The sequence below is a fragment of the Dipteris shenzhenensis genome, chromosome 3 (assembly GCF_047967505.1).
Source record: "Dipteris shenzhenensis isolate YYH24624 ecotype China chromosome 3, Dip_SZ_1.0, whole genome shotgun sequence".
Classification (NCBI taxonomy): Eukaryota; Viridiplantae; Streptophyta; class Polypodiopsida; order Gleicheniales; family Dipteridaceae; genus Dipteris; species Dipteris shenzhenensis.
In genome coordinates this window covers 43278896-43301653 of record NC_141598.1, presented here as the reverse complement: position 1 = coordinate 43301653, position 22758 = coordinate 43278896, and the positions used below count along the sequence as shown (strand labels likewise).

The window sequence follows — 22758 nt, the reverse complement described above, 5'->3', positions numbered from 1 at the left end:
CTGCCTCTCTAGCCAGAAGAGTGGTGGCCAAGGCCTCCTCCGATTGAAAAAGCTGGCTGTAAAAGGTTGTAGTCATCTCGAGGATCTCATGTGGGTCTAAGTGCATCTGTCCTTGGGAGTCCCTAAGACATTGTAGTTGGATTCCTACTAACCATGGTCCTGTGGTTTGGAAGAACTGGCGGGTCATCCTATGCTCCTGTTGGACCCATCTGGCCCTGAAGTGGTAAGAAAACTCTGCTTTGTGGACTCCCAAGTCGTGTAGCTCTGAGCGTGCGCACTCCAGGTGGTCCCAAAGGCATGTCGAAGCCCTGTCCTGAAGAAGATTCACTGCCTGCTGTACATGTTGCTTATTTGTTGGTGAAAGGAGCACTTTGACAGCTGTGGGCATCGAGGGTGATGCCATAGAGCCTCTCTGGCCAGACCAAGGGTCACCACCAAAGAAGCGTATCACTGGGATAAGCAATGAACTTCACCTCCCACTGAAGACGGGAACGAGGAAGAAGAGGGTGAAGAGCATTGCAGGGGGGTGTTAGAATTATTGGCATAGTCTAGGCAGCGGCCAATGTAATCCATAAGTGAGTTAGGGACACTTTGTCCTCACTAGGACGTTTCTCCCCCTAACCACAGTTAGTGGGTTAGTATGGTTTTGTCAATTGGACAAAACCATCTCCTCACTTGTATTCACCTTATCTCTTCTATTGCAATCCTACATTTTGCTCTCACACTCTTGCTTCTTGCTTCCTCCTTTCTCACACCGTGAGCTCTGCTCGCCCCCTTGTAGATGAACACGCGTGGCGACAGCTTCTCCGGGCTCGCGATGGCAGGAATTAGGCGGCTTCTAACAAAGCTCTTTTGAGCTCACGACAGCAGGAGCGGAGCGGGGAAGGTAGAAGGAGCGGAGGTGAGATAGGGGTGGGGCGTTGGGTTGCGCTCGGGTGCAGCTTATCGCAGCAGAGGAGTTCTCACGATCACTCTTTAAAGGTGGATGTTCTAGCCTATGCCCTCTTCTCTCTTGAGCTCCTCTACTTTTACTCCTTAACCTCGCCTTGAGCTGCTCATCTTCAACTTCGAGCTGGAACTGATCTGCGACTTGCTACTGCACATGTTTGAGCTGGAGCTGTTCTTTGAGCTGCTTGCTGGGCGGTGACTGGCTGTGCTTCAGCCCAACATCCCTCAGCTGGCCGCCTCACTATCCCTGACTGAAGAAGCGTCAAGGCAGCTGCCCGTGAATGCCCGTGATCTATTTCAGCAGCCCCATTTGCCCATGTGACGTGCAGACAGCCCGTTTGCATCTTCATAACAGTCCGTGAGCTGGTTTCTTGCTGCTCGTGAACTGTTTCTTTCTGCAACGACCAGCAGAGAGTGGTTTTCCAGCCCGCCATCAATCTCCTCATCACTATTGAAGTTGCCCTAGCCAAAATCGTCAAGATTTACGATGTCTCTGCAGGCCAAACGGCATTGAATTTGAAGTCGAGCCAGCAGAGTAAAAGGTAGATATTGTTGAGAGGTACATTTTTGTTTTTTAGAGCTTGTCAATCCGACTTCTCTATGGAAAGATATGAGTATTTGAACATCTGCTTGCCCAAGCTGTCTTAATTTTGATTTTTCAAATTTATGTCCAATATCTCAGAAATTTTTGGGGCTTTTGGGATTTTTTTCCTAAGCTGGACTTGGGATTACCACTCTGCACATTTCAACCAGTTTTTTGCCAAACCCCAATTTCTGACAGAAATCCTAATTTCTGCAGAAACCCTTATTTTCAGAATTTAGGGCTTTTCTGACTTTTGCACCCTCTTGGCATAATTTTAAGCCTCTGACATGTAAATTTTTTGGGGATTTCTCAAAGTTCATGTAATTTCATTACTATTTTGTACATTCATTTGGGCATTTTGCCTCCTGTGGGGATAATTGCTCAAATTTCAGGCTTTACTCTGATCTTGGTGATTCACATCACGACATTTTGAGAGTCATCATGTGATTGCTCCTTGTATCTGCTCCCATGGCCGACATCGACATATCATTGGGGTATTCTTGCCATGATCTTCATTGACATATTTAATCGACTGGGGATGTGCACATTAGTGTAGGCAGCCACTTGGAGATGTTTTATGGGTTCTTTGCCCTTGCTATACATAAAAGGAATGACATATTTTCTTTTTTTTATATGTTTGAGTCAAGGGTACTCTGCCCTAGGTAGTCCCCCAAAATGAATGCAATGATGGTTTTCTTGAGTCAATAAAGGTTCTCTGTCTTGGGTAGTCTTGCTAAAATGATGTATTCATTTATTCCATCTCCCTCATTTTCTTGTGTGTGGTTCCATGTCCCTCATTAGTCCCTGGAGCCAAGGGGGGAATTTATTGAGGGAATCTACTCTGTATTGGTCTTAGATGGGTTTATCTATCAGGCTTGGCATTTGAGTTCCAAGATGTTGGTGCTCTGGTTTCCTAGACCTTTGAGTTGGTTATGCATCCATGCTAAGACATGAGCCTCCGAGTCATGTTTGGGACGTAAAGCCATGAGAGTGCTTAGTCCGACCTTTGAACCATGCTCAGACTTTAGCCTTTGAGATTGCATGGGAGCCATGTCTAGTTTTGACATTGCACAATCCGATGACCATCATAGATCTTGTTCTTGGTTCTATTCCAATAGTCCCTCACCTTTCCTCCATGGGGGGGTGTTAGGAAATGGAGTCAAGTTGAGTCAGTTTTGGTGTGTTCTAGTGAGTCCTTGTGTGAGTTTTATAGTACTAGGTGTCTAGGAGTGCCACGTGTCATATTGAGAGTTATCCCATATACATTTGGTACTTAGTGTGTGTGTGCGCCTATCAACGAGTGTGTACTACTTGTGTAGTGTGCATCTTTGGCGTGGTGTGGCTTGGTGTGTGTGGTGTGTGTGAGAGAGTGAGAGAGAGGGTCGTGAGCAAAGGTGCTAGCTGAGTGGTGTGTGTGTAGAGGCGACGGTCGTGAGCGAAGCGCAAAGAAGTCAGCGCTGATCTGCGTTGCTGTCCGTACCACCCATAGTTGTAAGACACGTTAAGACACGACACGTTAGACACGCTTTAGACACGAGTGTCTAAAGTGTCTTAAAGATAAGACACGTAAGACACGTTTTCCAGTTATAATAATATTAAATAAATATTAAATTTAAAAATATAAGTATGTATAAGTACAACTTGGTAGCAATGTAGCATGCTGCATGACTAGCTGCTAGTTTTAAGTTTTAACATTTTAGAAGTACAATGTAGTTAAGAGTCAATCATCATAGTCTTCAATAAAGTTTAAACATATGTCATAAATAACTCGGCCAATGCCACATGAAATTTGAATGAAATCTGAATCCTCATACATATAACTGAATGGAAAACTTTTGAATCTCAAGACTCATCCTAGTCTGAATCTGAGTCAAGAGTCAAGTCTCTCAAGACTCATCCTAGTCTGGACTCTGAATCTGCTAGGTCAGTGCCACTGCTGGATCCAAAGTCACCATCAGTGATAGTGTTACCCTCACTATCATACTGTGGCTCCTCGGGCACCTCATCCTCCTCCTCCTCCTCCTCATCCTCCCCCTCCTCCTCGTCCAAGGCAGACCGCATAGGTGTATCTGACGAGGTACTGGCCATAGCCACGGCTCTCCCATGGCCACGTCGGATGGCACAACCACGACCTCGTGCTCCTCTTCCACCACTCCTGCCTCTGACTCTGCCTCTGCCTCTGCCCCTGCCCTCTGATGTGTCCCTCTGTGCTGGAATAGCAATGGCTGATGCTGCTGATCTACGACGTGAACGAGTGACTCGTCTATCTATGGTCTCTAGCTCTCTATGTAGCTGTGCATATATCTCCTCCTCATCAGCTTCAACTCTAGCATAAGTAGGCAACTCGGTTATGTCAATGGTTGTAGGATCCACCTGCAACAACATTTAGAAGCAATGAAGCATATGTTATTATGTTCAATGTTCATTGTTATGATTTCAATTTCCTAGATATATTTAAAATCGAAATCATAGATGATAGAACTGTGAACATGTTACAATAGACTCAAGCTAGTAGCTACCAATGTTACCTGCATTGGACCTGCCAAGTTTTTAAGCTTTCTTATAAGCCTCAAGTTTGCATGGCAGTATACTAAGCGCTCGAGTTGCCTTGTGCTTAACTTGTTCCTTATTTTCGTATGGATCAAAGAGTAGGAGCTCCAGTTCCTCTCGCATGCTCCTGCTGCACATTCCTTTTGCCATTTGGTTCCAAATCCCGATTGGCATTTAGTATTTACAAATCGAGATTAAAGGAGTGAGAATCAAGATCACTCATCATCTACATTTACAGTTTAAACTTTACCTAACCAGGAATAGCAAATGCCAAACTTCAAAGATATATGTCTCAGCTCTCACCTGAGATAAAATCCGGAGAGCCAACTTCCGCACTCGAGGAGTGGAGTAGCCATATGTCTCCCACCACTCAATTGGCTTCACACAAATCTCTTTCCTTCTAGACGTGGGTCTAGAGAAGGAAGCACCCACACTATTCTGATACTGAGAAAGCTCCAAGTCCAGCTCCAATTGCTCATCCTCTGAAAAAACCCTCCCTATGTAGGCATCTCTATCCGCCAATAACTCTGGCTTATTGAATAAATCAGCTGACTTAAACAGTGGATGCAAAAGTGTTGCAAGTCCATGGATGGGCCTACACATGAACTGCCATCTCGTATCCACTAGAGACCTTATTTCTTCCAATCTACATATCAACATAATTTGTAAATTATAATAAACACTTGTCACTGATAATGGATTTATGATAAGTGATGATTCATTACTTATTAATATAATGGACATAGACCAACCTTACCTCTCAGGTGCGAGGGAGCTACATGTACTCAGCGAAACACGCAACTGCTCCATGAAATGATGGACCAAGCCAAGAGTACTTCCCTCCATATCAGTCACCCGCAAGACAGCGAATAAAGGATGGAGAGCTTTCACTATGGACTCCATGTCAGTCCAAAGTGAGTGATCCAAGCACATCCTCTGTACCGTCATGCTCTCTGCCCTGGTAGAGTCAGGCCACTCTAACCACATCCGAGACACCACTGTCTGTCGAAGAGCTGCATGCACTGCAAGAAGGCGCTCCAAAACAATGTGCACGTATGCAAAGCGTGTCTTCGATGGCCGGACAATTTCCAAGTTGCTATGCTCCCTGAATATGGCCAAGGCCTTGGGCTTCTTCTTAAAGAAGGCTGCAATGGTACTAGCAGTCTGCATCACACTAGCAATCCAAGGGAGCCGACCGATGTCCTCCATGAGAAGGTCTAGGCAATGTGAAGCACAAGGAGTCCATACAATGGAAGGAAACTCTGCCTCCACAAGCTCTCCCATCCTCACACAATTACTTGCATTGTCTGTAACAACTTGGACCACATTCTCAGGCCCTATCTCAATGATAGCTGCTCGGATATGCTGAAAAATGACTTCACCTGTAGTGCTAGCACCTCCTCGACCTGTATCAACAGCTTTCAAAAAGTACGTACCAAGGCATGAGGATACCAATATATTAATGATGCCCCTCCTCCTAACATCACTCCAACCATCAGACAGAATGCTGCAACCAAATTTCTTCCATCCCTCCTTGATAGGATCAAGAGCTTTGTTAATTCTGCCTATCTCCTCCTCCAACACAGATGTCCTCATCGCACCATATGTCACACCTGTCCATGTATCTGTAGCTCCCACAGCTGCCACTGCCTTGATCATCCTCTTCCACTGTGGTGTTTGTAGGACATTGAAAGCAAAATTGCATTCAATCACAGTCCTCCCAATTTCAATATCTGCCAAACGCTGCCGCTCTTTTTGCCAAGACTGTGTGGACAATGCACCTGATAAAGTCCCCTGGTGCTTTTTCGAAGTAGCCATAGTGGTGGATGGTTGTGAGGACGTAGCAAAAGCAATGCCCTCTTTCCTGGCCCTCTTCTTTGCATGAGAGGAACCAATAGCACTAGAGTCACTATCCATAGCATCATCAAGGTTGATAGTGTGAGACTCAGGCCCCAACAAATCCTCATCTTGCAAGGCAGCAGGCATGGTACTAGGTCCACCACAAAGTTTTGGATGATCTCTGATAACTTTCTGCGCAATCTCAAAAGGAACAGAAGTACATCCACCAATTCCCCTACCACCAAGTCCAGACACATGGAGAATAAGACGTGTCGCTGAGCTCACAAAAGGCTCACCACAATAATTGCATTTCCACTCTTTGTTTCCTGACCCCGTTGCCACAGCGGGGTTAATCATAGTGGTATGGATCCCCCAAAGTGGATTTGGAGGTTTAGGCATGGTAAATCTCTGCTGCAGCCTGCTATGCTGTAATTCTCTGTTGCTATGCTGTAATTCTCTGCTGCTATGACCTGCGACCTGTCATGTTGGCATGCACACGAGCATAATTCAATATAAATTTTGGGAGAAGTAGAACAAGCAAGTGAACTGCAATCTATAGACTAATTGTGTTGAGAAATGCACATGCCAAGCTTGAAGCAAGCTGCAATAGAAGCTTGAAGGCTCAAGCATTAAGCAGTGACAAGTCTAATGCATAAGGTGCTATCATCTATGCAGCCCTAAGGAGGCCAAATTAATTAGGGCTTTCAGCCCATACTTTGCCCCCTTTAAATTTACTGTTATTCTAGCAGGCTCTTATATGAAACAAACCCAGAAGAGGGCCAACTTTCTTAGGGATTTCAGGATTCAGGAATCAGCCCATAATTGGCCCAATTTTTTGGGAAAGGAGAAAGCAAGATGCAGAGTGGAGCCAGCACTATATAACAAGCTAAAAGAAGGCTGAAGAAAACGATGCAGTGTGTACAATGTGAACCTGAAGGCAGGCTGAGCTCCAGCCTCCAACGTCGATGGTCGTCACCGAAACCAGCAGGTGCAGAAGGTAACGTACAGACCTGAGACTACAGTAAATCCGTACAGTGTACGGCGGATCCGTACAGTGTACGGCGGATCCGTACGATGTACGGCGGATTTGTACGGGGTGTCACGTGTGTACGTCGAGACTCGAGTCCGTACGGTACGTACGTGAAGTTTGTACGGCAAATCGTCAGCGTACGTGAAGTTTGCTGCAGCGGGAGAGGCGAAACAGCGTACGGAACCGGACGGCTTGTACGGCGAAACGAAAATGCAAAGTCTAAGGTTCCATTGTCCAAAACGTAGGGTTTTTTTAATTTTATAAAAAAAATTTGGAGCGTGTCTAAACGTGTCTTAAGGTAAGACACGTGTCTTAAGTGTCTTAAGTGTCTTACCATAAGACACGAGTGTCTTAACAACCATGGTACCACCGTACGGTCGTCGTACGATTTCCGTACGAAGCTTCCGTAAGGAATCCGTTCCATCTCACGTCAGCTTGTACCGGCAGTTCCCCTTCTCAAATAACCGTACAGATCCTCCGTACTTTTCAGGGCAGTCCTCCGTCTCAAATTCCGTACATCTTCTCCGTACTTTCCCGTACAGCTCGTCCGTACTGTTCCCGTACTAGTTCCCTTACAATTGATTGAATCTTCCGTGCGCAGTCTGCTTTCCCGTACAGCCTGTCAGCAGTCCCGTCCAGTTTGACATTTATTTCTTGCAATCTCTCCTTTTGTCCGTACAATTTTGTCTTTTCTTTGTGCCACCGTACAGTGCGTCAGGTCAACCTCCTTACAGTCCGCCAGCCCTTCTTTGTGCTCAGTCCGATCTTTGCTGTTTCATATTTGTTGAATCCCTTAGCTGCCATGGCAGAATCAAACAAGTACTATGTCAAGAGAGCCCTCTCTCCTGAACCCAAAAGACAATTAAGGGAAACCTCTTCCCCCATAGCTCCTTCTTCTGAAGATGCTTCCTATGTGTTTGATATGCTGAATGATGATTTTCAACAAAGCAGAAGGGAATGGATTCTACCTGCTCCGGAACTCACTTACAAAATGAAGCTGCCATCTCTTGTGCAACCTTTGAAGAAGCTCTCTCAAACTGCAGTTATCATCTTTTTCCTAGGCAAAATTCCCTCTGCTAATGATGTGGGACAATGGGTGAATTCTCTCCTAGGTGGATGCTATGTAGAAGGAGTCTATTTTGCCTCCCGAGGATTTTATGAAGTTCATCTTTTGGATGCTTTGACAAAACAAAAGATGCTGGAAATGTCCCCTTTATTTTTTGGTTGCCAGATGGTGCATATCATGCCCTGGTCCCCTAATAAGGATTATCAGAACCTCATCAAGCATCATTGCCCCGTATGGGTTGAAGTGGTTGATTTTCCAGATTATATGAGAACAGAGCTTCCAGGTTTAGCTATGACATTGGGACAAGTGATCTGTCCCCCTCGTCCAACAGGTAATAAAAATCGTTTTTGCATCTTATGGGATACTGATAGACCGACCCTTTCTTCTATTGCAGTTGAGATCGAGGGTGTTAAATTGGGCAAGAAATATTTCACCTTAAAATGGGGCATCTTTGCTGGAGCTTGTTTTTCTTGTCACAAATTTGGGCATCTTGCTTCGGAGTGTCCTTCTATCCTTCATCCACCTCCTCCAGCTGCTATTCCTCTGCCATCTAATAAAGGAGGTCAGAAGACATATGTGGAGAAGATTGAAGCTAAAGGAGCAAAGCCTTCAGTTCATATAGGGAGCCAGGCCAATTCAGCTCAAAATAAGGATAAAGGCAAAAGCAAGTTAGGAGAAAATATTTCATCATCTCATGAGGGATGGCAGACTGCAAAGAAGACGGTGCTTCTCAAACAAAGACCTCTCCAATCTCGTAATTGGGATGCCTCTGCTCCTTCTCCAGGACAATCTTCTACCTCTTCAAGCAGCCCCATCTCAAAGGCATGGGTCAATGCAGTCAAGAAGGGTCTTCCCCTTTGTGAAGAAGATGATATTATCAGGGAATTGGAAGCTGAGGGTCAGCAAGACCCTGTGGCAATGGCAGAGGCTTGAGGCCTCCCGCTCTTTTGAAGGACCGATCATTCTCTTGTATATATTTTCATGCGTGCTTCTCTTAAATGTTTTTCCTATAATATACAGGGCCTCTGCAACCAGAATAAATGGAGGCTTCTTTGGCATTATATAAATACAACTCATCCGGATGTTGTATGTCTCCAAGAGCATAATCAGCATTTTTTTGCTGGACAGCATGGGTTTTATTTCAGGATATGATATATTTTATTCAGGATCGGAACAATTCTCTGGGCTGTGCATTTTAGCCAGACATGATCTGCAACCCTGGATAGCATATAATGATCTAGGTGGATGATGGATGATTATCCAATGTATGATCAATGGAGAGATTTTTGAAATAGGATCTTTGTATGCCTCTCAAAATTCAGCTTCCAGAGCTCAAATGTGGAACTCCATAAAGCAATATCCTTGGTCCTCTAATGCTCTACTTTGTGGTGATTTCAACAATTCTCCTCACTGGAAGGACAATACTACTCATAAATCACATATGCTGCCCTCTGAAATCCAGCAATGGGAACACATGACATTGTCACTTCGATTTGCAGATTTATGGACAGCAACTCATCCTTCAGTGATGGGATTTACATATCATCATAATGCTTTTACAGATTATTGGGCCAGGCTTGATAGATATTATCTCATTCATGCTCAGCAATATGATGAATATACATGTCAGATGTGGACTGATTATTCACAACAATTATCTGATCACACCCCACTTTGGCTCACCCTTTCTTTTGGTATGCCTCTGGATGACTTGCAGCTCTCTTCAGTCAGAAATTTACAGGTTAATCAATTCTATCTTTCTCACAAAAAATTTCAGCATATGATCAGACTGGCTTGCAGGCCATTGCTATCCCATGCTCAGGAGGATGTGGAATTTGCTTGGATCTCTTTCATACATCGTATTCAAAATGTCATCAAGGAATATGGAAGATGGTACATGGCAGAAACCAGACAGCATATCCAGTGGGCAAAATCATACAAGCAGTATCTTGTACAGATTAGTCATCAAAGATCTCTATCTGATTCTGAGCAGCATTTACTGTCTTGTGCTTCCTCTATAATTGATGCCAATGACAAACGCAAGCTGTCTAAATGGCAGATTAGGGCCAGAGTTAAACCTATGCTAGATAAGGGCTGTTCCTCTAAATCTTTTTTTCGGAACTTACATGCACACAGAGAAAGCCAATCTATCATGAGGGTAAGGAAATCAGATGGTCTTTGGACCCAGTCTCTCTCTCAGCTCGAAAAACAATGTATGGATCATTTTCAGCTCCTTTATTCTCAGCCATCTTCTTCTGCACCTCAGGTCGCATTGGCTCGTAACAGATTTACTGAACTTGTTTCTCCCATTGTCTCCCCGCAAAAAGCCTCAATGCTGGAAATGTCTTTTTCAGATGATGAATTGGATGAAGCCCTTAAGCATTTGGGTAAACATAAATCCCCTGGCTGGGATGGTCTGACGGTTGAATTTTTTGAAGCCTTTCGGCCAGAAATGAAGGATCCAATTCTGCAGTTTATTAATGCAGCATGGCAGCACCAACATCTTCCCTCAGCTTGGAAGCATGGTCTGGTTAAGCTTGTGCCCAAAAAGCTTCTTTGTGAGACTATGGATGACTGGAGGCCAATCACTTTGATGCCGGTGATATACAAACTGATTGCCAAAATGTTGGTACATCGGATAAAGGATATCCTTCATGATGGACTTCATCCCAGGCAATATGGTTTTGTTCCAAGACGGCACATACATGACAATATCACTAACACACTTATCGCAATGGAATATGCTAAATATTCAGATCAAGATGTGTTGGTCATGCAGGTGGATGTGGCGAAGGCGTTTGATACAGTATAGTGGGATTATGTCTCTCAAATCATGCAAAAACTTGGTTTTGGGCCAAAGCTATCTAATGTCATATATTGGCTTTATTCAAATTCCACTGCACAATGCTTTATAGGGAAACATTTGTCTGAGTCTTGGACTCTCGAACGTTCGGTTCGACAAGGATGTCCTCTCAGTGCCTTGCTTTATGCCATCGCTTCACATCCTTTGCTTCTTTATATGGATCACATGGTTGATACTGGACAGCTAGAGGGGCTTCAGATTTCTGGTTCACGACCCTTCATAGCGCAGGCCTATGCAGATGATTCATTCTTCATGCTAAAGAACAGTCCATTGGAGACTCGCCTCTTGATGGATACCCTTTCAGATTTTGGGTTGGTAGCTGGTCTTAAAATTAATTTTCAGAAATCAAAACTCTTGCCTCTCAAGCATTGTGATTGGCATGCTATTCTGTGGCCGGCCAAGCCAGATTATTCCACCGGAAAATATAGTAAGACATTTGGGCTATCCTATTGGCTGGAAAATCAGCAATAAGCAACAAATGTCGTGGGTGTTCAACAAAATTCAGGACAAATTAGAATATTGGAAGATCTCCACTTGGCCTCTGCATGTACGGCTTCGAATTGTCCAGTCTATTGTTCTAGCTTATGTCCAGTTCTACCTTCCTCTATTACATTGGTCATCTCGAGATCTCACATCTTTTATGTCTCAAGCCATGGAGATTTTTTGGAAAACCAAGCTTCATAAAAAAGCTTTACGGTTGCTCAAAATGGACTTGCTTTGCTCACCCAGAATGCATGGTGGTTTGAATATAATAAACATCAAATATCATGTGTTGGCAAGAAAGATCACTATGCTCAAAACATTCTTTCAACAAGAGCAGCCTTGGTCTATTATGCTAGCAATTTTGTGTGGTCAGATGCGCACACATGCTTATGGACATTGGCTAGTAGATCCATCGGAAGTAGTACTTGGAAAATTTCAAGGTAAAATCCCTGGTTGTCCATTTTCTAATTCCTTGATTCAGGATTGGAAGCAAGTACTCTCTCACATCAAATGGTCTCCTCATCCTGCTTCTCTAGCATCTTCACTCAAATTGGAGAGTATTCATTGGAGTGCTGTGTTTTCCTCTCCCCTTGCTGTTCAACAACCCATCAGAGCTTACAATCTTATGAAAATGGGTATCCGGTTCATTGATGACGTTGTAGATATGCAAGGAAATATTCTCCCTTTTCCAGCAGCATGTCGACAATACAACCTGGCAATGCATCATAGACCTATTTGGAAAGCTATTGCTGATCTCCTACTTCCTCTGGTTCCGATTCCGACATTGAATGGCAGTGACAGGCTTCAAGATTGGCACCTTCAGCCTTCAAGTCCAAGCCTTTCTTCTAAGCCTCTGTAGTTATTGACTTCTATACAGGCTTATAGATTGATATTACCTCCTCCTTGGATTGCCCATCATGTTAATTCTTTATGGCATCTGAACAAATCATTAGCCTGGTGGAAAGGAAGATTGCAAATGATATGGAAGTTGAAAATGCCATTGAAGCAAAGACTATTCTTATGGAGATGTATTGTTGGTATTCTTCCAGTGGGAGTGAAATTGGCTAAACGACGAATAGCTTCACATCTCTGTCCAAGATGTCACCTTGCATCGGAGAGTATTCCGCATTTATTGTGGTTTTGTTCATATTCCAGAGACCTTCTAGATAGAATCTCCTATTTTTTATCTCTTAGATTTCCAGCACACAGGTTCTACAGGTTTTTCTGGATGTATGGCAAACTATCAGCATCTTTGTCACAGTATTCTCTCTTCTTCCACTGGATCAGATACTGGGCCTTATGGACCCTCTGGCTGCAGCGCAATCAAGCATTTCTGAATTCTCCTCTTTAGCATCCTTATGAGTTTTTCAGAGCCTCATTAAGGTAGTCATTATATGATGCCTTACATGAGGAAGATTTGGATGTTTCTTGTATTCAACTTTTCTTTTACTGTTTCTGATGGATAGGGCTGTAGCTCTATTTTGAGCACTGCCTGGATGTAAATGAATGTTTCATAATAAAAGTATCTCGGTTTTACAAAAAAAAAAAAGTGTGTGTGTGTATTGTGTGAGAGAGCGTGTGTGAGAGAAGGGTGTGAGAGACAGTGAGACGAAGGTGCCCGCTACCCTCCTAGGTTTCTCCCCCTCCATCCGTACGTCCGTACGATCGCCGTACGGACTCTCCCGGTGTGCAGGCCTGTACACCCCGTTGTCTTTCCATACGTATCGTATGTCTATTGTCAGCCCTGCTGTACGACGAGACACCTTCCGTGCACCCAGCCTCCCCGTACCACCCTGCTCCTTCCCGTACAATTCCGTACTTTTTCGTGAGCACCCTCTGTCCGTATAGAATCCCTGTATATCTTTTCCCGCTGTTCTATATAGGTTCCTCCGTACAGCTTTTCTCGTACAACAAGTCTTCGTCCGTACAGTAATTTCTGTACATTTCCTACCGCTGTTTCGTACAGCCTATCCGTACAGGTCTTTCCGTACAGGTCATTTTGACGTTCCGTACAGCCTATCACTTCCGTACAGCTTCTCCGTACAGCCTTTGCCGTACTGATCTGCATCTTCTCCCTGTGCCTCTCCGTACGTTTTCTCTTATTGCTTTGTCTTTCACTCTATTTCTCCCTTGCCTTGCCATATCTCAATCATGGCTTCAGGTCCCGATGTCTGTACATATGCTAGAAAAGAAAGATCTACAGATGCCAAGCGTCGTCCTTCTCAGCCTGCTTCACAGGATGATGAGCTTACTATGGAGGCTCAATATGTGTTTGATACACTTAAGGATGACTTTCAGTAGTCACGACAGGAATGGGGCAAACCGGTTCCGGAGGTCACATACAAATCGAAATTGCCCTCCCTTGTGAATCCTCTCAGAAAGCTATCTCAAACCGCGGTAATTATTTTCTTTCCAGGAAGAATTCCAGCCGCCAGTGATGTTGCACAATGGATCAAGTCTATCCTTGGAGGATGTTTTGTAGAGGGTGTCTACTTTGCCTCCAGAGGATTTTATGAGGTGCATTTATCAGATGCTTTGTGCAAGCAAAGGCTCCTTGAGCTTTCTCCCCTTTTCTACGAGAAGCAGATGGTACATGCCATGCCTTGGTCCCCAAACAAGGACTACCAAAGTCTTATACGCCATCATTGTCCTGTATGGGTGGAGGTTGTTAACTTCCCGGATTATATGCATGAAGAATTGCCTGGCCTGGCTGCTTCATTGGGACAGGTCATTTGTCCTCCACGCCCCATGGGAAATCGTAACAGATTTTGCATCCTCTGGGACATTGACACACCTACCCCTCCTTCTATTGCAGTGGAAGTTGAGGGTGTGCAATTGGGGAAAAAGTTTTTTGACTTGAAATGGGGTGTATTTGCAGGCGCTTGCTTTGCGTGCCACAAGTTTGGGCATCTAGCCTCTGAATGCCCAATGGTACTGCATCAACCCCCTCCTAATGCCTTGCCGCCTCAGACAAGGGAAAAGAATGAGAATTTGCAAGCCAAGGCAGCAAATCGAAATGGAGCAAAGAATGCTAAACCAGTTAATCAGGTGCAATCACTTGTTGGAAAAGGGAAAGAAAAAGAAAAAGAAAAAGAGAAGATGAAGGAACCTGTGGGGACAGATCGGGATGGTTTTCAACAGCCTAAGAAGGTGGTTGTATTGAAGCAACGCCCCTTTCAATCTAGGCAATGGGATGCTTCCTCTCCCTTACCAGGACAGGCTTCCACTTCAGCTCCTGTCCTTCAAAATTGGGTGGGGGTTTTGAAGAAGGGTATTCCCCCTGAAGAAGGGGAGAATGCCATATCTTTTATGGATCATGAAAACCTGCAACCCATGCAGGCAGAGGCTTTGCCTCTCTGATATCTTGTTTCATACTTATACTTTCCTGTATATATCTCTTTCATGTATCAAACACTTAAGTGCTTTACATACAATGTACAGAGCCTCTGCAATGTCTCAAAGTGGAGGCTTTTCTGGAATTATGTACATAAAATGCAGCCAGATATTGTTTGTTTGCAAGAGCATAATCAACACTCTAAGGCTGGTCATCATGATCACTTTGGCGGCTATGATATATATTATGCTGGTACCAATACCTACTCAGGGGTATGCATAATGGTCAGACATGAGCTGGAGCCCCAGTTAGCATTCAATGACAGCAGTGGCCGATGGATAGTCATACAATGTAATGTCAATGGTGACATTTTTGAGCTTGCATCAGTTTATGGCTCCCAGACCTCTGCCATGAGGGCTTCTCTATGGGATTCTTTAAGCAAATATCCATGGAGATCCAATGCATTTATCTGTGGAGATTTTAACAATTCTCCTCTGCTGAGAGATAACACCACTTCAAGATCTCATATGCTTTCATCGGAAAGACAGAAATGGGATAGCATGCTTCTTTCTGTGCAGGCTGAAGATTTATGGCTGCTTCTACAAGGGTCAATGCTTGGATATACTTTTCATCATAATGCATATACTACATACTGGGCTAGGCTTGACAGATGGTATTTGTTCTATCCACAACAATATGCAGATTTTAGCCTTCATCTCCACATAGATTTCTCTTTGGGCTTGTCAGATCATGCCCCATTATGGTTAAATCTGCAATTTGGTATGCCACTGGATGATTTGCTGACTCTCTCCAGCAGATTATTGCATGTTAATCAGGCTTACCTTCGACATCAACATTTCCAGCAAATGATCAGATTTGCAATTCATCCCTTGCTTTTGCATGCTCAGGAGGACATGAATTATGCTTGGGACAGCTTTGTCTCTCATATAAAGAATGTCATTAGGGAGTATGGAACCTGGCACCTGGCTACATGGAGGAACGAGGTCAAATGGGCAAAAAGGACAGCACAACAATTGACTGAATTTTCACATTTAAGGCCTCTTTCTGAATCAGAAAATGATTCCCTCTCACAAGCCCGGATTAAATTGACTGATAATGATCAGCGGAAATTGCACAAATGGTAGATTAGAGCAAGAATGAAGCCCCTTATGGATAAGGGCTGCTCATCCAAAGCCTTCTTCCAGGGACTGCATGCCACTCGAAAGAAAAACTCATGTCTAAGGGTAAGGAAGCTAGATGGCTCTTGGACGCACTCCTTCTCTGATCTCCAAGATGAATGCCAAAATTACTTCCAGACACTGTTCTCTACCCCTGGCTCCCCATCAAATCAAATGACTGATGCGAGGACTGAATTTCTTCAATATGTTTCTGGGATAGTGGAAATGGATGATGCTCTTTTATTTGAGAGACCTTTTACTGATACGGAACTTGATAATGCATTGTCCCATCTCGGCAAATACAAGTCCCCTGGCTGGGATGGTCTTACGGTGGAATTTTATATTTCTTTTTGGGATGATTTGAAAGATGTTCTATTACAAATGATCAATGTTGCCTGGCAAGAAAATCAATTGCCACACCTTTGGAAGCATGGCATAATTAAACTTGTGCCCAAAGAAAATCTCTGTGATCATATGTCAGATTGGAGGCCTATTACTTTGATGCCTGTAGTTTACAAACTCATTGCCAAAATGATTGTGTATAGGCTTCATGGGATACTGAATGCGGGCCTTCATCCTCATCAGTATGGGTTTGTGCCGCGAAGACAAATCTATGACAATATCTCCAATGCATTGACTGCAATTGAATATGCTAAGTACTCGAATCAAGATGTGCTCATATTGCAGGTAGATATTACTAAGGCATTTGACACTGTACAATGGGATTTTATCTCTCAAACCATGACAAAGCTGGGTTTTGGTCCCAAGATAGCAAATGCAATTTATTAGCTTTATTCTGGATCTACTTTCCAGTGCATTCTCGGAAGTCATCTATCTCGGTCATGGATATTGGGTAGATCAGTCCGACAGGGCTGCCCCCTTAGTGCTCTTTTCTATGCCATTGCGACTCATCCCCTATTGATGTATCTTGATCATCTTACAAGCACAGGACATATGACTGGTCTTAAAATCCCTGGGGCTGCATCTTTTTTGGCACAGGCATACGCTGATGATTCCTTCTTTATGCCACAGAACTCTCCTCGGGAAGTCAGCATGCTTATGACCACATTATCATTGTATGGATTAGCAGCGGGATTGCATGTCAACTTTGACAAATCCAAGTTGCTTCCCCTGAAACAATGTGACTGGCATTCTATTCTCTGGCCTGGTCAGATAGTGCATTCCAAAGATGTAGTCAGGCATTTGGGATATCATATAGGATGGCATATTACCAGGAAGCAGCAGCTAAAATGGATCTTCCAAAGACTTCAACATAAATTGGAATATTGGAAAATTTCTACTTGGCCACTTCATGTCAGGCTCAGAATAGTACAGTCTATTGTAATGTCTTATGTTCAGTTCTTTTTGCCTTTGCTACATTGGTCCTCCAGAGATATCTCAGCCTTTATGTCTCAAGCTATGGAGCTGTTATGGAAGACAAAAACTGCTGTGAAAGCATTGAGACTGCTGAAGATGGAAATGGTATGTTCCCCTAGGATGCATGGAGGACTTAATGTTCTAAATATCAGATATCATGTACTTGCAAGGAAGGCGACTATGCTCCATACCTTTTTCCGTCAAAAACAGCCATGGACTTGTATGATAGCATCCATGTGTGTCAACATGAGGACAACTGCTTATGGCCATTGGACAACTGATCATTGGGAGGTTGTCATTGGGAGATTTGTAGGGAAGATTCCTGGATGCCCTTTCTCTACTGCTCTGATATTGGACTGGAAACAAGTGCTTTCTAAAGTCAAATGGGCTCCTGATAATCATTCGGGGACAAACTCAATGAGGAAAGAAAGTATTCATTGGAGTGCCATCTTTGACATTCCACTTGCTTTACAGGAACCGGTTCGGGCATATAATCTCATGAAATTGGGAATTAGATACATCAATGATGTGGTAGATGATCACGGCCATGTCTTATCTTTTCCTCAGGCCACTGCCTCTTATGCTTTGGGAATGCATCACAGATTGATATGGAAGAAAATTGCTGATCTCGTGCATCCTTTTCTACCTATTCCCCCTGTGGCTGATACAGACAGGCTTATGGATTGGCAATTGTACCCCTCTGCTACATGCTCTCGTCCTCTTCCTCTGCCTGTTTTGACCTCCATCAAAGTCTACAAGCTTCTTCAACCTGCCCCTTGGATTCATCAATATGCTAATACTCTATGGCATATCAGGCAGCCCCTTTCATGGTGACGGAAGAATCTCCGACTATTATGGAGGTATAAAATGCCTTTGAAACAAAGACTCTTTCTTTGGAGATGCATGACCGGCACATTGTCAGTGGGAATCACACTTGCCAAACGTCACATTGCACCACCCACCTGTTTACGGTGTCACGCTCCTTCAGAGACTGTCCCTCATTTGCTTTGGCATTGCCCGTCTACTCGGAATCTCCTTGGGAAAATTTCAGATCATCTTCGCCTCCGTTTCCTGAGTCACATATTTCGGAAACATTTTTGGCTATTTGGCAGATATAGGAGGCCTTTATCTCAATACTCACTCTTTCTCTCATGGGTGAGATATTGGGCTCTTTGGACAATCTGGGAAGAGCACAATTTGGCATACTTGGGCCGCCAGTTTCAAAAGTCATATGAATCTTTTAGAGCCTCATTGCGGCAATCTTTATATGATGCCTGCCATGAGGGTGATATGCATGCATCTTGCATTGAGCTTTTCTTTTTATGCTTCTGATTTGTGGGATACTCTCCATTCTTGGAGACTTTCCCTCTTGTAAATTATGACAATATAAATACAGTGCACTGGATTTTACCCAAAAAAAATTGTGTGAGAGAGTGGAGAAGCCTTGCAGAACAGCTCTAGAGCCTCCCACAACCAGCCCGTGAGCCTCAGCTCCCTGTTGCGCTGCATCAACGCCCAAAAATCGGTCTTTTGGAGCAGTCATCAGCCGCCGTACAGCCCATCAAACTTCCGTACAGATTCCGTACAGCTGTACGGCCTGTACGGACAATTCCGCCTGCTGCAGTTTGCTGCTCCCACTCCATCTCCGGTTCTTGGATCGTTTTCCACGCAGGGTTTTGCTTGCGGACTACATCTACGCACTGATCTTGAAGGCCTTCGCTCCCATTTCTCTCCTCTTGAGTCTTTGGGTCTGCTGCACCTTTCCCATCACCAAAATCTTCCCTTTTCCTCTGAAATATAGTTCATCTGGGGTTTTTTACAGGTTTTTTCTCTCTTTTTCCTCTACAAAACAGTTTTTTATCTTCTCTCGACCTCTACATCCCTCTTTCCCTTCTTTCTCCTTACAAATATACTCTTTTTCTCTTCTCTGTGGGCTTCCTATGGGCTTTTTTTGGGACTGGTTTTTTTCCTCCACTACCCCTTTACAGGTACCTCCTTTCTGAGTTCCACTTTTTACAAAGCTATGACTGAATATTCCTATGAAATTTTTTTTCAAAAGGAACGTTCGGTTCACTGCAAGAAGCAAAAGTAGGCTGAGGGTCAGCATGACCCGGTACATGATATTCTTGAGGCCCAACTAGTCTATGATGTCATGCATGAAGGATTTGCAGACACAAGGAAAGAGTGGAAAGACTCGGTTCCATTAGTTGGCCTCATGGTGGAAGTAGATGAAATTGTGGATCCAGTCAGTGAATATGCTAAAAATGCAGTCATTTTATTTTTTCCAGGCCGGATGCCACCTACTGCAGAGATAGGCAACTGGTTGACTCGCACACTGGCTGGCTTGTTTGTTCGCAAAGTGCACTATGCAGCCAGGGGTTTTTTTGAGGTTATTATGGTGGATGAGATACACAGACAAATGCTTTTGGAACATTCGCCGCTCTTTTTTGGGTAGCAAATGGTGCATGTATTGTCATGGTCTCCCACAAGGGATTATCAGGCTTTAATCCGACACAGATGCCCGGTCTGGGTTGAAGTAGTAGACTTCCCACAATGCATGGCCTCACTCTTGCCTAAAATTGCAGCATCTTTAGGCAAAGTGGTCTGCCCACCACGGCCTAATGGCAACTCGAATCGATTTTGCATTCTCTGGGATATTGATAATCCCACACCAGACTCTTATTCAGTCACGGTGAATAATGTGGACATGGGCAGTGCTTTTTACAAACTGAAATGGGGATTATTTGCAGGTGCTTGTTTTGACTGCAAAAAATTTGGACACATGGCTTCACAGTGACCAATGAATCAGCATAAAATGCCTCCTGCTGCTTTGCCGGCTCAAATGCCTACCAAAGATGCTCCTACCTCTGTTGCAAATAAAAACAAAGGTAGTAGACAATTTTCTGGAATTCAGGATAAAGGCAAAGCTCCACTGGTTTCAAATGGGAATGTCTCTTCACATTTACCTCCGGCTATTCCACCCTCGACAAAAGGACAGAAACCTCCAACTGATGGATGGCAAAGTCCAAGAAAAGTTATTTCTGCTCGAAGACTTCCACCCCCTCGCACTTGGAATGGTGCGTCTTCTAGTGGAAACACCCCAGAGGTAAATACAGGAATTGGGATCACATGGGCTGCAGTGATAGCTAGCAGAACACTCTTCTCTGAAGAAGAGGCTGCTGCTTTGGTGTCTACTCCTCAGGTGGATACTTCTTCTCAGGAAAGAGGCCTTGACCTTGAGATAGAAATGCAGGGCTGACATCAGGAAATTTGCTGTTGTACATAGTTGTTATATTGCTATAAATATATGTAAATATGACTGCTCATATCAAATGTTTTACCCTCAATGTCCAGGGGATGTGTGACAGTAGGAAATGGAAAACTGTGTGGCTGTACATCAATAAATTTCAGCCTGACATAGTGGCATTACAAGAACACAACCAACATGTCTATGCAGGAAAGACAGGACACTACTGTGGCTATGATATTTTCTATGCTAGGGAGCACTCTTTCTCAGAGGTGGTTTTCTAATCAAACATGAGCTTCAACCAGTTATTGCTTTAAATGACAACAAAGGCAGATGGCTTGTTCTTCAATGCATTATTCGAGGAGAGGTGTTTGAATTTGCTTCCGTTTATGCACCTCAATCCTCTAGAGAAAGAACTACAATTTGGGATGCCATGCAACAATATTCATAGAGATATCATGCCTTTATATGTGGGGATTTCAATAATGCTCCTCAATAGGGTGACAATACCTCCAGACATACTCATATGTTAACCCCTGAAAGGCATGCATGGTGTCAATTATTGATGCATCTGGTTTTGGTTGACCTTTGGAAGGAATTGCAGCCTTTATCACCTGGATACACCTTCCAACATAATGCCCTTTCTACTTATCAGGCACGTCTGGATCGATGGTGTGTAGCTCCGCAACAAAATGGGGATTTTACATGCAAAATGTGGATGGATTATGCCTTTGTGCATTCAGATCATGCACCTCTATGGTTGCGGTTATCCTTTCATGCTATGCCAGATGATAGATTGCCACAAAGGCGACATCTGATCGTGAACAATAGCTACTTGCAACATGCTGTTTTCAAGGCCATGGTTACTGAAGCATCTCATTCTTTGTCTTCTCGTAGCCATATACATATTGATGATGCCTGGGATTCTTTTGTTTCCAAAATGCAAGTTGTAATTAGAGGTTATGGCAAGTCTTACATGAAGACTCTAAGGGAAACTATTGCTCAGGCCAAACTCACTTGTCAGGACCTCACTGAACTCAGCCATCTTCGTTCGTTGTCCCTGCATGAGCAAACAACACTATGCCAGGCATTGTCTTAAACTCAATGATCACAGGAAACTGGCTAAATGGGAGACCAGAGCAAGACAAAGAGCCTTTACAGATAAAGGCTGCTCTTCCAAAGAATTTTTCAAAAGCTTGCATCAGAGGAGATTAAAAACAGAAATTTGCAGGGTGCTTATGCCTGATGGATCATGAACCACCTCGCGGTCACAGCTTGCTTCTGTTTGTGTGCATCGTTTCTCTCAGCAATTTGGTTCTGCAGTTCCTCCCTCACAGTAGGTTTTGGTTGCACGAAATTTACTATTGCAGCATGTTTCTCCTATTATTCCACTACTCAAGCTTTGGAATTGGAGGAACCTTTTACTGAGAGGGAATTGTCAGATGCAATCAAATCCTGCGGCAGATGGAAATCTCCAGGATGGGATGGTCTTACAGTCGAGTTTTTTCTAGAATATTGGCCTCTTTTGAAGCATACATTGCTACATATGGTGAATGCTGCATGGCAAAATCAGAAAATGCCAGACACATGGAAGAGAGGTCTTGTTAATCTCCTTCCAAAAAAGCAAATTTGTGAATCTTTGGCAGACTGGAGACCTATCACCCTTATGCCAGTCATTTACAAAGTCACTACAAAAATGATTGTCGATCGGCTAAAGGGCTTTTTACATGATGGGTTGCATCTTGCCCAATATGGCTTTGTCCCGCGTAGGCATATCACCGATAACATTGCTAATGTCTATGTTGGAATTGAATATGCCAAATACACGTAGCAGGATGTTTTATTATTGCAAGTTGATATTGCCAAAGCCTTTGATACTGTTAAGTGGGATTCTATTTCATCGACTATGCAGGCATTGGGATTTGGCACAAAAATGTAGCAAGTTATCACTTGGCTATATTAAGATAGTAAAGCTGCCTACATACTTTCATGGGATATTTCTACATCCTGGACTCTTGGTTGTTTTGTTAGGCAAGGATGTCCCCTAAGTGCTTTACTTTTTGCCATAGCCACTCATCCCATGCTTCAATATCTGGACCACCTTTTAGACACTGACCAGTTGCATGGTTTGGAGATTGCTGGCAGTCATAGCATGATCGCTCAAGCATATGCTGATGATTCATTCTTTACCCCAAAAAATACTCGGGGTGATCTGTCCATGATTATGCAGGCTCTTTCTACATATGGATTGGCTGCTGGT

The 22758-nt window shown here is 43.8% G+C and overlaps 2 protein-coding genes and 1 pseudogene across 3 annotated transcripts in view; 2 read left to right on the top strand and 1 right to left on the bottom strand.

The window, feature by feature from the left end:
• Positions 1-22758, top strand: part of TPC1 (two-pore channel 1) — a 274779-nt gene that overhangs the window by 225582 nt on the left and 26439 nt on the right. The window lies entirely within an intron of this gene.
• On the bottom strand, positions 3425-5912 carry LOC147903838 (uncharacterized). The gene is made up of 4 exons (XM_087369753.1): positions 4839-5912; positions 4385-4727; positions 4060-4221; positions 3425-3904 (listed from the first exon to the last, which is right to left on the bottom strand). The coding sequence occupies exons 1-4, from the start codon at positions 5897-5899 to the stop codon at positions 3425-3427; spliced, it is 2046 nt and encodes a 681-aa protein (XP_087225879.1). The 5' UTR covers positions 5900-5912.
• Positions 7853-20510, top strand: LOC147903837 (uncharacterized; annotated as a pseudogene).

Bases quoted from the DNA above. Each gene is read 5' to 3' on its own strand.
- LOC147903838 (XM_087369753.1), bottom strand. From the start codon at position 5,899: ATGGCTACTTCGAAAAAGCACCAGGGGACTTTATCAGGTGCATTGTCC. The intron at 4,222-4,384 runs GTGAGAGCTGAG...AAATGGCAAAAG, and splicing joins CTCTCCGGATTTTATCTCAG to GAATGTGCAGCAGGAGCATG. The intron at 3,905-4,059 runs GTAACATTGGTA...ATGTTGTTGCAG, and splicing joins ACTTGGCAGGTCCAATGCAG to GTGGATCCTACAACCATTGA.